This window comes from Pundamilia nyererei, unplaced genomic scaffold, assembly GCF_000239375.1.
Source record: "Pundamilia nyererei isolate P.nyererei 1_Seehausen unplaced genomic scaffold, PunNye1.0 scaffold00010, whole genome shotgun sequence".
NCBI classification, from domain to species: domain Eukaryota; kingdom Metazoa; phylum Chordata; class Actinopteri; order Cichliformes; family Cichlidae; genus Pundamilia; species Pundamilia nyererei.
In genome coordinates this window covers 3,582,589-3,599,198 of record NW_005187411.1, presented here as the reverse complement: position 1 = coordinate 3,599,198, position 16,610 = coordinate 3,582,589, and the positions used below count along the sequence as shown (strand labels likewise).

At 38.3% G+C, this 16,610-nt stretch overlaps 1 protein-coding gene across 2 annotated transcripts in view; it reads left to right on the top strand.

Moving 5' to 3' along the window:
- The window catches only part of begain (brain-enriched guanylate kinase-associated), a 56,960-nt gene that overhangs the window by 35,405 nt on the left and 4,945 nt on the right, over positions 1–16,610 (top strand). For both annotated transcript variants that reach the window (XM_005723862.1, XM_005723863.1), the window contains 2 exons: positions 12,069–12,176; positions 14,953–15,036. In XM_005723862.1, the coding sequence (XP_005723919.1) occupies positions 12,069–12,176; positions 14,953–15,036 (192 nt within the window). The remainder of the gene's footprint in view (positions 1–12,068; positions 12,177–14,952; positions 15,037–16,610) is intronic.

Genomic DNA, 16,610 nt, shown 5'->3' with positions numbered 1-16,610 from the left:
CAGCATCTGAGGCAGCCAGACTCTGTCCGTCTCTCTCATCATGGTCACCTAAATGCACAGTAATGGCAGGTTTTGTAATAAGGCAGATCGCGCTAACATAATATGCACTGTTAGTTGATTATTTACCTGCCAAATTAACTGGAGAGGACGTGCAAACGTTACCGCTGCTGCTGGGTTGAGATTCACGAGTCCGGAGCGGAATTAAAAACCCGACATTCATTTAAGGTCATCGCGTGTTTTGTGAGCAAATGCTTTTGCATATTCGTAGTGTTTCCTCCCTTAAATGAAATATCTACTTTGCAAGTATTGCAAGTTGCCCTGTTGTCATCCGTTCTCATAAAGTATAATCAAACTTTTGAGCGTTTGAGCCGCTTAGGTGCCGTGTTTCCTGCCAGGTAAATGAGGCTCCGCAACGTGGTGACGTCATTCGGGGCGACTGGAATCCATAAGGAAATCGTTTGCAAAAATGGCAAACAATTCCAAGGAATTGAAACAGTGGCAAGAACCGGTTTTCGATACCCATCCCTAATGTGTGTGTGTGTGTGTGTATATATATATATATAAATAAAAAGAAAAGATACCAGAGTTTGATGTAAACAGACTTAACAGCGCAGGTAGGAAACAACCCAATCTCAAAACGAATTCGCCAGTTAGGATTAGATGTAACTTTATGTGCAAAAGATTTTGTTAAATAATACAAAATGTGGAAGCATAGGAACACTTTCATTTTTAAGACCAAAGTGCTCTGTTGATATTACTCAAACTTGGGTCTAAATCATGACAGTTCAGTTTAATGAGACCCACTACATCTATGCTTAGACTGGAATTCATTGATGCCATTGGTTCTGCTATCATTGTTAATACTGACGTTAAAAAAGCAACCTCTAATATTCTGCATGTATATTACAGTAAATTATGATGTACAGATGTAACAAATGCAGAATACTTTAAATAGACAAAATTTGGCGTTATCTCAAAATTTGAAGTTATGTATGTTGAAATGTTTTAACTCAAAATGCTGAGAAAATAAGTAGAAATGGACAAAAACACAGTAGAGCTGGGCAGTGGCACAAAGTAGCTCCAGACAAATATATTTAGATATTATGTTGTGATGACTTAGCTTAAGGAGCTAAGTTCTACCTTTAGTTTATCTATGATTCATATCCAACAGAAAACAGTGGCTTATACATTACTCCTGCAGACAGACGATGTTTAGATGTCCAATTAAAAAATTAAATTAAACAACTCTTATTTTAGGCTCTGGAGTACATGCTCATTGTGCGCTGACACATTTGCAGTGGCTTGGTAGCTTTCCCCTTCCCTGCCTTTCACAATGCTTCTCACCCTAATATTTTCATGTTTTCAAAAACATATTTTGGTAATTTCAGTGTTTATGTAAAATATTTGCTCACCCATAATAAAAGAAAGTTGGAGTAAAGGTTTAAACACGGTTATCCATTCATAAAATACGACACTCTGTTAAAGATCAAGAGTATTTTTGTTTTTTTCCATCAACTAGCAACATGTAACGACCGCTGACATATTAATGCATCAGTAATTACTGTGTAATCCACCAAATGAAATGCAATAACAGAACATTAACTTGCAGCAGATAAATGTCCATTTTCGGGTATTTCTACTGTGACTTAAGTAAAGGATGTGCATTTTTTTTTTTGAGCTATAAATATAAATGGGCTTGTTCGACCTTCAGGCTGCATAACTACATTTTCAGCCTCTCTCTTTCTCTCCCTCTGAGCTTTCACATTTCCTGACCGCTGTGCCTGTTTGTATTGATATTAGCACGAAGTGCAGAATCCTAATGGTGTATGTAAGTACCACAGCGGTCTCCCTAAGACTCTCATAAAAGATGTATGACAGTGATGGGGATTTGTGAGCTCAACCACATACTTGTATACACACATGTACGCAGTAAGCAGGTTTTGACCCAAAGCTTGACCTGGAATCCTCTCCTTGAGAGCATCAAGTCCTGTTACCAGGAGACCATTACTTATAGTTTGGGGGGTTTTCAGAATTTCTTCTTCCTGTCATAGATTAGAGTTGTAGAAAGACAGCAGCAGCGATGTGTTTACCAGTATCTGTTTCCTGAGGCTTCAGCTTTGTATCCTTAACAATTTCTTGTCTTTTCAGTTAGATCAGTCCAAATATTATAATGTTGTCTAACAACAAACAAGGTTCCAATTGCGCTGCTGGTTTGTTTGTTGGTTTGTTGGTTTGTTTGTTTGTTTTTTGTCTAGTGCAACTCCTGTTAGATTTGTTTCTTTTAATTTTATTATATTGTTCCCTGGTGTAGAAATGCCACAATATATTTGACAATATAACATTATTGTTGCTTTATGATAATCAGTTTCATTTCTTCTTTATTTTATTTTTGGAGAAATTGTCTTTTTTCATCAGTTTGGCACAGCAGAAGATTTATCCCAAATTAATTCAGCCTAAGAAAAACACACTCAGAGTCACAGTTCTGTGAAGTATAGACCACGAGATTTAGTCATTAGGTTCACAAGCCACATACAGTCCTGTTGTCTCACATTATCTGAATCAATTAAAGTATTTTTTAACTCAAAACTGTTCCCTTTCATTCAGTGTTAAGTGTACGTTCTGAAAACACACATATATTAAACCACCTAGCAAATAATAGCTTAAGAAAAACAAGCAGAATGTCAACAACATGTCCCTGTTCTTTGACATTCAGTCAGTCAGTCTACTGTCATTACAAAGAAATGCAAATGGCTCAGTCAAAGGCACAGCTCATTGACTTAACCATCTTACTTTTCTGTGACATGGCAGGCTGTGGGTGATGTCTTTACTTTTGTCAGTTCAAGGGCTGTAAAACTGATGATGATATTTTAGGTCTGTCAAGCTGTGATGATCGTAGACCAGTGATTTAACACACAAATAACTATTGTTTGAATATGGTCTGGTACAAGGACTGGACTGAAAATGAGTGATAACGTAGCCAATGTCTGAATAAAAATTCTAAAAGACCTTCAGAAATCCTGGAGAACTACTCATCCACCACTGTAAAATATTACAAGAAAGTCGGACTCTTTGGAAGCCAAATGTAAAGAAATGAGGGGGTGGTTCAAGACTTTTGTTTCAGCTCCAAATATAATTTAAAGTTTCCAGGTGAATGTGTCAAGAAACTTGATAAAGCTATTGTCTGACGTTGTTTTTGATGTTTCCCTAATGCCAGTCAACAGAAAGTATGAATGCAAATGCAGATTTTTTTGTGTCTGTAGCTGTACAGTCTAAACTAAGTGTAATAATATCCACACCCGTGTGTTCAAATGTAAATCAATGACTCTATTAAATGTTTGGAGTCATGATCAGCAGCCTGTATAGAAACACAAGATGCAAGGACTTCAGATCTTCAAATGCAGTGATCATAATAAGTAGCAACAATAAACTACAGTGTGATCTTATACAACCAGATAATTTATGAATGATGATGACATTTACGCTCGCCATTCTGTGTCTCTCGTCTAAGAAATGAGAAATCTGCTGCAATCGATTTCAACACACCTGTTCAGCAGCAGAACCACTCTCATCTCGCTCAAAGCAATTACATGATCAAAGACAGGGAGAGCAATCAATGTCCAAAGTAATTGGTCTTAGCTGCCTCGCAACCCTGTTAGAAAACTATTACAGCTAACTGCTGTGCTAGTCACCTCAGTAGCAGCTGTCCAATCGCATCAGGTTGAGAGGTTTCCCAAGTATTTTCCCAGCCTCAGCTTTAGGACTTAAAAGCCAGAATCAGTGAAAAAGATGAGCCAGCTCTACAGCAAGGCCTGTCTTATGACAGACTTACAGTATCTTGATTAGCCTGGATTGTTATCTCATCAAAGGTTTGATCCATTTGGCTTGTCTGTGCAGCACACTCACTGATAGAAGAAGATTCTGTGTAATTATTAGAGAAGTAGCAACAAGGTTATCGAGCCTCGGCGGATGAAATAGGGAGATAAAAATGTATTTCTATAGTCAGCTGCTTTTCATCTCGCACTTAACTTGCCCGTTTTCTTTCAGTTGTTATGAGGCTGTTGGAGTCTCATTGTAAGATCAACTTGCTTTGATGCTTTTGATCATGTAACAGATTCTCCAATTACATATGAAGTAATGTCATCCAGTTGTGTTGGATTTGGAAATGTTTACATTTTCTGAGATTTTTAAAGAGTTGGCATTCCTGACATGATGAGCTTGAAAGTTCATTTTATACACCTTGGAAACATCATAAGAAAAAATATTCTAACTTACTTCAGTAGCTGGTTAACAACAGACAAACTGTCACTTTTTGCTGTCAGCATCTGGAAATGATTTCAACTTGTTTTCATTCATCAAGAAGTCATTTCTTCCATGGCAATAAAGCACTTCATAAAAGCCACTAGAAAACCCCTGAGTCTATCCAGACTTCCTTGATCTAGCTAACTGTAAAAGACAGTGACTTGAAGAGACTCATTAGCTTAATTAGCTCTATAAAATCTCTGTGATCTATGTTTGACCAGGACTTTTTATGTTAAATGTCATTACATCTCGCTTTCCTTCAAGTGAAGGGTAATGTGAAAGTTTTGATCCACACCTCTCTTCTTTCTGTTTTGCTTCCAAGGAGCCAAAAGTGGTCTGCAGCACTAGTTTTCCAGGCTTTCTGAAGGGCATTCAAAGTTGTTCTGTGAATACTGGCTGCAAATAAACACTGAATTTGTTCCTATTTTAATATTTGTCTCTACAAAAAGAAGACATCAATAAAATAATGCTTTTTCCACCCACCAACAAGGTGATTCCCAAACAGGCACACCAAAAACATGGTGTGCTGTGTACTTCATGGTGTACTTCAAAAATTTGAAGTAACTTTCGGAAACATAAAGGACAAGAGAAGAAGCTGTCAAAATAACAATTATCTCCTACAGATGAACAGTATCTAAAAGTCAAGTCCTGGATTCACCTTCAGGTGATCCACCTTCTGTTCACCAAAGCCTCGTTAGAACTGGTCTCAGTGGAAGGATGGCTGTAAAGAAACCATTCTTAAAGGAAGGGAAACATGGATAAAATGCTGAGTTATGCAAAATTGCAAAAAAACAAAAAAAACAAAAACTGGACTACTGGACTGAAAATCTGAAAATTATGAATCCTATTTTTTTTTTTATCAAATGGTTCTCAATATGTATTTTTGAGTGTTTACAGCCAAACCATGAAATTGTCTCCACCTTGTTTTATAGATATAAAACAAGGTGGAGACTATTTCAGGGTTTGGGTCTGCATTTCAGTCAGTGGTTCCTGGTGTGTTGTCAAAAGTGATGGAATTATGAGGCTGCATTTCAATGTTGTATTTCAATATGTTTCAATGAATCACTGCATTTATTTTCCATTTTCTCAGCAAACATTAAAGAAATGAGAGGTGGATTAAGACTTTTGCACAGTATTGTAATTTCCCCCCAAAAAAGGCATCTCGTGTTTACGCCTATTTAATATGTGGCCAGTGGTATGTTAGCAGATATGCAGAAATAGCCAAACAACAACATATTTGTTTTTAATGATTATAATAAGCAGAAGCTACAGTGAATGGTATTGGTTGTGGCAGATAATGGAGATTTAGTCATGCGTGGTAGTGGATCAGTGAGATGTGAAAACTGTAATAAATCAGAGCAATCATGAAATACAGTGCTGTATATTCAGTAGATAGCCACTTACACCAACATCTGTCCCACATGATATGCAGTCTATTACTGCTGATGTTTGGATCTAATAGTTATTGCTTTGTCACACTTCTGCCATGAACAGCATAAATGCCTTCAGTGTGTTTCCATCATACAGTCACACACATCAATGCATTCTGCTCATGTGAAACTCTTTTCAAAGGCATTGTCTTTCAAGCAGAGGGCCTTGGTGTAGCAAATCGGTCTTCATGGCAGGAGACAGTATTGGGATTTTTTTTTTCTGAGACAGGGCCTATTGGGATTGCTATTTCTTTTGATGTCATGTCATGCAATGGCATTTCAAGGGGGGGATATATTCCTTTGTAGAAGACAGACCAGGCAGGCAGTGACAAAAGCAGTTCCAGTCAGATCAGACACGTAATTAAAAGTTCTGAGAAGCCTGAAATGGCAAGGTCAACTGAAAAACAATGATGACTAAAACTAATTCATAAAGAGCAAAGCAAGTGATTAACACCTGGAAGAACTGGCAAGTTGTAGGCTGTGATGACATTGGTATAGCTGTGCTCAGTAGTTGTAGCCAGCGTGGATCAAGAAGGACATTGCTGAAATATAGCTTTGACAGTCCTCGCGTTAGATGAGTTATAGCTTGGTGACTGTTAGACTGTTTAGTAGGAATTCAAATTAATCTTTGAGGCTCTCCCAGACAGTGCTGGTGCAAGCAGAAAATACATATTTGCATGCAATTGTTAGTCAAGTAAGCTTTTGCCTGTGTTACCCAAAATATCCCTCAGACTTCAGAACAGAGGAAAGTTTTAAAATTCAGACTAAATACTGAACAAACAATAACTACAAGAAATGTAGACTTCAAAATACTGCCAGTACTTATAACTGGATAATAGGCTTTTATATAGGTTTTTATATGATATATATTATTTAAGTGGAGTACTTTTTCTTTTATTTATTTGGTTGGATGATCCTGGATTATAGTGCTGGAATTGTTAAGGAGCTCTCCGTAGTGCTGAAAGTCTTGTTTCTCTTTTCTCCGTTGACAAACTGACAGGAAATTGAGGTCTTACTCCTAACAGAGATTACATCTTCTTCATCTGTAACTGTCATCCCAAAACAAAAAGGTCTGTTGTAGTTTGACTTAAATAAATAAATACTTACATAAAAAAGCCACCGTTTACTATATTCACATTCTATTATGATCAGTTAACAACCAGAGCATTAAAGCTTCAGTTTTACAGGAAGTAAAAGCAACTAAAATAATAAGTAATCTAAAGGTAAAAACATTAAACCATAATTGCTTTCTATCAGTGCGTTGTTTATCACCTCAGTCTCGGTTTTTCTCATTGCAGGATGTAAATATTTCTACTTCATTACATCTCAGAGGCAAATATTGCAAAATCCACTTTATGACCACAGTGTACCTTTCATCTGATGGCTGCTTCCAAGAAGATAGCATGCCATGTCACAAGGCTTGAATAATCTCAGACTGGTTTCTTGAACATGACAATGAGTTCACAGTCATCTGTCATCTGAACGGGATGCGGTGGAACGAGAGGTTCACATCACAGGTTATGATGCTGTCGTGTCACCGTGGACCAATATCTCTGATGAATGTTTCCATCACCTTGTTGACTCTATGCCATGAAGAAGAAAAAGCTAATCTGAAGGCAAACAGGGTCCAAGGTGTACTTAATAAAGGAACCAGTGGGGACCACAATTTTATCAGTCTTGAGTTGAAAATGACCAGCTATTAAGACAATTACGGTATAACATTAAAACAAAATAGGTGGTAATGCTTATGGGTTCTTCTACTTTTGGTACTTAAAACAATATATTTTGATGCCACTAGTTTAATACTTATACTTCAGTATTTATCTCACCACTCCACCTTTTGAGCTCTCAGTTTATCACTCAGTCCAGCCCAGTTTATGTGACTCTGTATAGCACTTCACAATCTGCACCCCAACTTATTTGCTGACAAACGGTTTCTCGCTCTTTTGGGACCTCCACATTCTACTTTATCAGTACTGACTTTTAAATTACTCTCCTTGCAGTTTTTTTCCCTACAATAAAACTTTGTGCTACATGCCATAACTAATCAACATCATGACAAAGATGTTAGCAGAAATCTGCTGGAGGAGACATGACTGTGAGGTGTCACGTAGTTGATAGTCAGTCAGCTAACCATCACAGAGTTTTTAAGGTTGGTTATTTTCTGTGCTTCATGGTGTAAATTGAGTCACGCTTTTCAAAAAGGTGTGTAGTGTGATCTCTTTTAAGATCAGTGCATACAGATGCCTGATTTAGAGAGATTTCTTTCTATTATTATTATTATTATTATTATTACATTTCACCATGTAAAAGGAAGCAGATGAATAATAGTCCTGGTGGTTGAGAAAGCCTGTCGATTCTGAGTGTTATACCTGCCTGTATGGGTTACTCTGTGCCCTTCAGGGAGCAGAGCCATGCTCTGTCTGCAGTGCACTAATTAGTGCCATTAACACCACAGCCATTAATCATAACTCTTGAATAAAATGTGAAAATTACATGTAGGAGAGCAGCATCAAAGTGAAACCAGACAGTTTTGATGCATTTCACCATTTACTACTGATTCTGGAAGAGAGAAGCACAGAATGGACAGTAAAATAAACTGATAAGAATAAGACTCATTCATCTTAGCAATAAAGCTCCTGTGTTCTAAAACACATCTATTTTTCAGCAGACACAGTTTCAGGATACAGGTCCTGAATTTTTGAAGTATTTTCAGCACATTTTTATTACATATTGGGTGGCACAGTGGTTTCTTCAGCGCAAGAATCCGCTGGGTTAGACTCCACCGGTTGGCTGGAGCCTTCTGTATGGAGTTTTGTATGTTTTCTCCGGGTATTCCAGTTTTCTCCCACAGTCCAAAGACATGCACAATGCACATTAATTAATTGGTGATTCTAAATTGGCTGTAGGTACGAATGTGAGCATGATCTCTGGGCTCCGGCCCAACGTAACCCTGAATTGGATAAGTGGAAGAAATTGCATGGAGGGATTTTTAGTTTTTCTATGTACACTGTATTTTCTTATAATAGGTAAGGTTTGATTTCCCAGCAGTGTAGCCCACAAATCCCCCTCCACATCACCTGGAACACTTCCAAAATATAGTCAAGTAAATTTGTATCATGATGGATTACCCACATACGCCAAGCTAGGTGGTTTTTCAGTTCTACAGGAAACAATTTAAAAATAACTCCTTGTCTTTGAAATGCTGACTGAAACTGAGGCTTATTTCCTCCTATAAATATTGTTTGTTTCACATGGCAAGTTCATCTTAACATAATCAATTTGGATCACCCAGAGATTTACTTCTGCTTTAATTGTATCCATTGAACAACTTCTTAGATCTCCTTCTACCTATAAGTGTTCGCTACATACAGAATCTGCTTTTAGCAGCGTGGTGGTTATCTTTGGTGTCTTGATTTCAAAATCCTCTTTAATGAGGTTAGAAATCTACTTTGTTTCTTTCCTTTTCCCTCTTAAAATAAGGATGTATTTAAAATGGAGCAGAGTTTTCTGCTCTCCTCTGTGAACCGAAGTCCTCAGTAATTGCATCTCATGGGACTCAGGCTTCATTTGTTGCCCAGCGAAGAGACAGAATCTCCAGCAGAATACATAAAACAAACCGGGGTGTCTTAGAAAAACACTTTTTCCTCATTTTATACACTGTGCACTCAATTCACCTGATCAATAATTGAAGCGTGCCCCGTGAGTTTAGTTTTTGATTTGTTCCATTACGTATCCAACTGGGAGAGGAGATAACTTTGTTAAAGGAGTCATTTAAGATGACGTCTGAACAAACCCTTAAACTTGACCACTAATGGTCAACCATTCCTGTGAATGATTGGAAGAAACTTGAAAGACAAAAAGAGATGCTTTAATTCTGTGCAATGCATTAGGGTGGGAAACAATATCTTCCCTACTCCTCTGGGTCAATCAATAAGATAAGGTTGTCAGAATATGCATATTAATTCTCCTTGATGCAGTTTCCTTGTTTGTGTGGTACCAATAGATAAGAACGCCATGTGTATCCAACACAAAGTGACTGCTGGAGATAGCAAAAATCAGTGTGCACAGCTGAAATTCTGCTGGCTAGAACTCTGAAAATAAAAACCCATTTTCCTCTTCTCTCTAAAATACAGCACAAGATCAATGATGACTATACAGTTAAGAATGCCCTCTGTCTCTTTTGTCTCTAAGCAGACTCTGTGCCCTGTTTTCCTATAATTTTCAGCAAAAATGCAATAGAAGACCCAAAGATCATTAAGAAGAATCGCAAATTAAAGATGCCTTTTAATGCCGATGATAGCGACTGTGTTCCTGTTCTATTGGGTTATATGTAGTAAATGAAACAGGCTTGAATTCTAACTAACATTAAAGCTGCGCTGATTCATTTTTTCTACTCTTTATTACAACATTTATCACAGTGCAGATACACTCGAGCCTCCGGTCAATCGATTAGACGGGTTTGAAAGATGCACTAATCAATATTTCTGTACTAACACTGAATCAAATTACTGATGTACAAGTGATAAACACGCACACACAGAATTATCACTTAACTATAAAGCTTCCCACAGTGTGGCTGCTGCCTTTTATCTCTACTTTGCCGCTCTAGTCGTCATAATTTACAAATGCATTAGGCAGCTGAATTCAATGAAAAGGCCTTTTGATAAACACCTTCTATTCTACATGCCCAAAGTGCAACATTACAGGGAGCACAGATGGAGTCAGGCACTAGTAGCTGGTGGAGTCTAAACCAAACTTAGTAAATGCCAGAGCTTTCACTGGGGGTGCACACACACACAACTCCAGCTGATTACTAAAGTTGCTTGCAGCTTGTTGCACAGCTGGAAAACAGCAAAAAAAAAAAGTCGCATTAAAAAGTCACGTATTGCAAAATGAGGCCGATTGTGCAGTTTTTAAAGTCCAGAGTACGGTAACTCTTAAAAGGAAAAATAAAAAGCAGCCATGTGTAAAACCACAACACCAGTCATATTAACATCTGAGCTGGAGATTGTCTCTGAGCCAACACAACATCACTTTAACAAAGAAAGGAAAGCGACAAATTAAATATCTGAGCTTAAAAATGTACCTAATGTGGTCATCCACATAGTGAGAACGAGCTGGAGGCAGGAGTAATGAGCTGGAGAAAGAACAGCGGGGAGGCGCTTGTCTCGACAGCTGATTAATGAGACCGTAACAGAATTGGATTTGAATATCAATGCTGCTCTATTGCTTAAACTGACATTAATTGCCACCTATTAGATTGGCGCTGCACCTCTGTATTTCAAAACAATCACCACCATTGGGAGATTAGAAGGAGGGAGGGAAAAAAGGGTGGGAGGCCAAGTGAGTGTATCATTTGACAGCTGGTGCTGTGTGACAGGTTTCACAGTTACAACTTTGTGTATGTGTGTATGCCAGTGTGACACATGTGAATAAGAAAAACAAAACATAATTTCTAAGCCAAAAGAACCCTATAATGCCCCCTGGAGGCTGAAGTGTTAACTGCATGCCAGAATCATTGTTATGAGATGCATTTAGTTTGTGGAGCTAAAGAACCTGATCCCACGATACCCTCACACAGGTCATAATCTTTATAAAAGATCATGGCGTTGTTACGACTGGCCTGTTGGCTGAGAATAATGATTGTCACACGCCAATTTAGCAAGAATGAATTATTTCCTATTTTTACATTTTAGACGTGCAAGTAAAGGAATTTCGATTGTATTAGATGAGCGATCAGGCCACCAAAATCATTAGGGGTGATATCTGTGGCAAGCTGGTGGATTAAGTGGCCAACAGCTGCTGAGCTGACTGGACAGACACAAAGAGAGAGAGAGAGAGAGACATAGAAGCCATCATTAAACTCGGCTGTTAGTGTGGTTCAAATGTCACTACAGCAGGGTCATTTTGCACTTCTTTGACAGTAATCACTGGAAATGGAGTGTTTCATTTGTCTTTCTTGCACCCACTTTATTTTTCTCATCTTTCGCTCGCTTCCCCTCCATGCTTCTTTCTCTTACTCCCAGAGTAATTGATATGATATGAGCTCTGGCAAGTGTAATCTTCTTTTAATTAAGTCCTGGTGCTAGCGCCAGCTTCACGCTGATAGTGACTTATGACTTTCCCCCTTTCATTTTTCTTGTGCTCCTTTATAATCTTGTTTTACCTCTGTTGCTCCTCCAACTTTGGTTCTCTCATCTCTTTCGTTATCTCGTTTCTCTAACCCTCACTTCCTGCCCCTCATCTTATCATCCACTCTGTCATCCTTGGGGTTTTTTCCTTCTGTTTTTCTCCAGTTTCTCTTTTAACTTGTCCATTCTTTCTCTTACACTCTAGTCACAGCACCACGAGGAGGAAAAGAGAGCCCTCAGCCGGGAAATCATTGTTCTCAACAATCATCTCATGGAGGCGAAGATCACCATTAATAAACTCAGAGAGGACAATGTGAGTACTTAAAGCTACTCCATCTATATAATGTAAGTTCCCCATAACACCTCTTGTCAGCACTGGGAATATACCTGAAGCTAGGTTATTTGGACAGTTTCTGAACTTTTTGGTATGATTGCTTGCCCAGATTATATTTTGCCTGCAGGCACAGTAGCCCAGGAAATCCAGGGCACAGAGACTTGATGCCCTGGGGCAGCTGCCTTCATTCCTTACTTACTTGGTGCCTTGTTAGCACCAAAACAACAGTCGGTTTTGGAAGATAAAAATCAACTCTTTCTGAGGAGAGCACTTCCTCATGTCAAACTGGAAGTCACACTCACTGTATTTCTGCAACATCCTCAATATTTGTGCTTCAAGGTGTCACAGCAGATAGAGGAATTAACTCTAAGCCACTGGATGTTTTATAGTGATAGAACTGAAATCAATGGGCATCCTCGGGGCTGGCAGAGGTTGAATCCACAGCTGCATAGACCTGAGCTCAACGGCATGTGGAAATTTGGTGCCTCGCTTTTCTTTGAAGTGATTTTACTGTTTTTTTCTTGTGGAGGGGCTCTAGGATGAGTTAGATTTTCTCTTACCGCTGTATGGCAAATTTTTAGCACTTCTGAGCTATAGAGCCCTCTTACAATCCTCCCCTCCAACATCCAGCGGAGGTGATTAGAGACGAGGTTCATTTTGAGTAGGTTTCAGAATTTGTCCCAGCAGTGCCAGCCGTGAGGCAGACATTTCCTCTGGAGATCAACCGTCAAATTTTCTGCTCAAAACACAAAGAAATAAAATAAAACCTCACAGTTGTGTCATGCCTGAGACCCACTGCCACAAAACACACTACAAATGAATTGTGTGTTTGCTTTACACTTAACTGATGAAGCCGTTTAATCTACAGCAGTTTGCAATTGTCATGTCTTGATATTTTGCAAGGAAAATGGAAAACAGGTCCAGCAGTTTATTAAAAACTGTACAAACATACATGGAAATATAGTATAAGGCAAAAACTTGAGTTTTCACAATTCTAACAGGCTTTAACATAGTACATGGTACATACACGAGCATGGTAAATACATGGTATTTAAGGACATGATCCTGTTCATCTGCTGTGGATAGGGTTTTTGGTTGGTGGTTGGTGTAAAAATATCATTTATGTGTCAAGCTGTGTTATCTCTTGGCATTTTTGAAAGAGCCAACTACAGAAATAGAAACAAATTATGTATTTTTGCAATAGGCTGCTAGTAAAGTGTCCAAATACACTAAGTTGTCTGTTATGTGCAAACAATGCTGGTTTGTCCCTTGAATTATAAATTAGGAACTGAGGCCTTAGGCTTGTCTTAGGGTATTTTATGCTTGAATGCTTCATAGGTCAGTGTCAAGTGACTTAAAAAAACAAAAAATATTCTTCTAAAATTGAAAGACCTTCAGGAAACCTGGAGAAGTACACCTCAGGACCACTTTAAACATTACAAAAAGGTGTGTCTATTAAGAAGCAAAGCATAAAGAAATAAGGCGGGGCTCAAGACTTTTGCACAGTACTGTAGAAGTTGTTACATATCCTACATATTGACAGGCAAAAGAGGGCATCAAGATGTTGATGATCCCCAAAGACTGTTCAAATGTAATAAATTACCTACAAAGATAATGACTGTGAAAGTAAATGGCTCTAATTTCACAACAACTTGAAGGAAAGAATCTACTCAATTCACACATTCAGAGATTATTAATATAGTGTACATAAAGAACTGATCATAAGACATCACAAAGTCTGCCTCACAACCAGCTGGAGCAACAAAGCTGTCAGCTGGCACTCCCAGGAGAGACACACCACACAGTTCATATTAACTAAGACATCACCAAAGGTCTCAAAGGTCTATTTGAACTGTCCCGAAAAACTACAGGGACTTCAAATGTCTCTTTTCACCAAAACAGGGGAAAAAAAGATTGAAAAAGCAGCCACTGTTAACTGGTGGGGGAGTTGAGACTGTCAAAGAGAGGGCTTTGATGTTATGGGGGGAAAATGTCAGGGTTGTGCTATTAAAGAGAAACAGGAAAGCTACAGTGCAGCATGAACTGACCTTTATAAGTGGACAGGTTTAACAGAGGAGGGAGACGAAAAGAAAACCTTCTAAAACCAGTTAACCGCCCACACTAACACATGCACGCACAGTAAACGAAGAAAACAATGAAACCAGGCATCTGTTGTGCCAGTAGACCACCCTCACGGTGCTCTGAAATTTGAGCAAAAATTTAATAACCATTCTTTTCAGAAAGAAAGCATGGGTAAAGAGATGAATAATGCTGTACTTGCTTCCTTGGCTGGAAGGTGCAGATAAGTTAATGTGCTGTTTCAGACAACTCTAATAAAATTAGCACAGTCTGCACAGGGCAGATATGTCTAAAGAAAAGTTTGCTGGTATTGTAAAGATTCTGCGAACTACCCAGTGAAATTATGTAACCAAGATGCATATATATGCTTTTTGGTTACATATATTTTTATGTTCAGCTGTATTGTTGCACACTCTCCTGATTCCCCCCTCAGACATCTCCCATAATTATAAAGCACAATTAGAAGGCTGTAATCTAACGTATTAAAGGTTTTACTCAGGGATGGTTTAAACTCATAACACTCCTCACTCACAGCATGCTTTAGTTATCAAGATGCCAAAGAAAACCCTGTGTGTGTGTGTGTGTGTGTGTGTGTGTGTGTGTGTGTGTGTGTGTGTGTGTGTGTGTGCGCGTGTTTTTTAAGTGAATGGGTATAATCTTTTTGCTTTTTTTTCAGGACCTGTACAGGAAAGACTGCAATCTGGCAGCCCAGCTGCTGCAGTGCTCCAAGTCTCACTACAGAGCACATAAGATGTCTGAGGTGAGCTCACCAGCACTGCCTGCTGCAGCTACATCAGTGCAGGTTTAGGTTTGTGCTGCAGTAAAAAAAAAAAAAGTTCAGCTTTAAAATTCAACGCCGACCATTTAAGCAAAGATGTTTTGTTTATTTAAATTACACTCCAAACAAGGTTAGTCTAGACGAGCGGCAGGAAATTGCACTGTGTTTACATCTGAGAACTTTATAAAGTGTATTAATAAAATAACATAGTTGGGTCTTTACTATTTATTATTTAATGCGGTTTAAGTTTTCATTTTTCATTCAAGCAGCATGTTGTACAAAATGCTTTGCTTGAATAAAGTCTTTTAGAAAGTGCTACATCTGAATTCAGTATACAAGGACACACTAGTCGAGCATTTGAAACGTACTGCTGATGCTGCTTTAGTGTATTCTACTTAACACTATGGACACACTTTGGTAACTCCTGCCATGTCGGGATTTCTCCACCAAAATTTACTTTCAAACAGCATTAGCTCCTTTCTTTCACAAATATTATTGCCAACATCTAATAATACATAATGTTAGTTTAAAGCATTAAAACGTTTCCAAGCATTGTGTGAAACCTTAACTCATCAGCTTAAATCCAACATACAGCTCTGAGGCTAACGGACAAAACTACATCAGCCACGAGTAAGCTTGAGATGGTTTCATTTACTTGTACTAATAAAGAGGAAATTAAATGTATTTTTCTTCTAATGAAGCAAAGTTTATGATATTGTGTTGGTGTAGCATTAAAAGCCTTCTTGAGTGGTTTTCACAATAAGAAGGAGCCACAGCGCTCATGGCCTCTCCTCTCAGACTGATGAAGGTCTGCTGTCTGAAGTACCATCTGTGTGCATCTTAGCTGTGCATAATAAATGAATGAAAGGCTGGCTTGTGATGACACCTGAGGCACAAAAGAAAGGGGAAAAAATCTGTAGACCTGGGCTCATAATTAAGTGAAGCACTACCTACAGACTACTTGCATCACTAAAAACCCATTGATATAAATGAAATAGAGCAATAATGAATTCAGCTTGTTAAAACTCTGAAAAGGGGATGTTTTATGCTTTTCTTTAAACAAACACATTTAGGACTTTAGGGCAGGAAATTGAGTCCACTGGCTAATAGGGAGCTCATCTAATCTTTGCTGAACAGCAGCACTGTAGCCACAATGCAATAACACTAATTGCATATAGCTGCCAGAAACTGATTCAGATATGGCTGTTAAACTTAAATATGCATGCCAAGTATGTTTTTCTATAGAAAACATGAATCATCTAGGAATCTTTCACAGAAGTACATTAGTATTGCATGCATTAACACAGGCAATACTGTACTGCATTAGTGAGGGTAATTAGTACTACACTTCAATCCACAAACATTGCCTTCTCTTTCATTTGCACTCTTCTAAATGGCATCAGCTGGGGAATATGTTTGTGACTGGAGCATGTAGTATTGGCCTCAGTTTTGAAGCACTATAGCTGCTGTGCATATTTAGAGTAACATTTAGACATGTTTTGATCTAAGCTGACTGGAAACAGTAAAAATTCTGCTTTGGGGGATTTTGTCAGCCA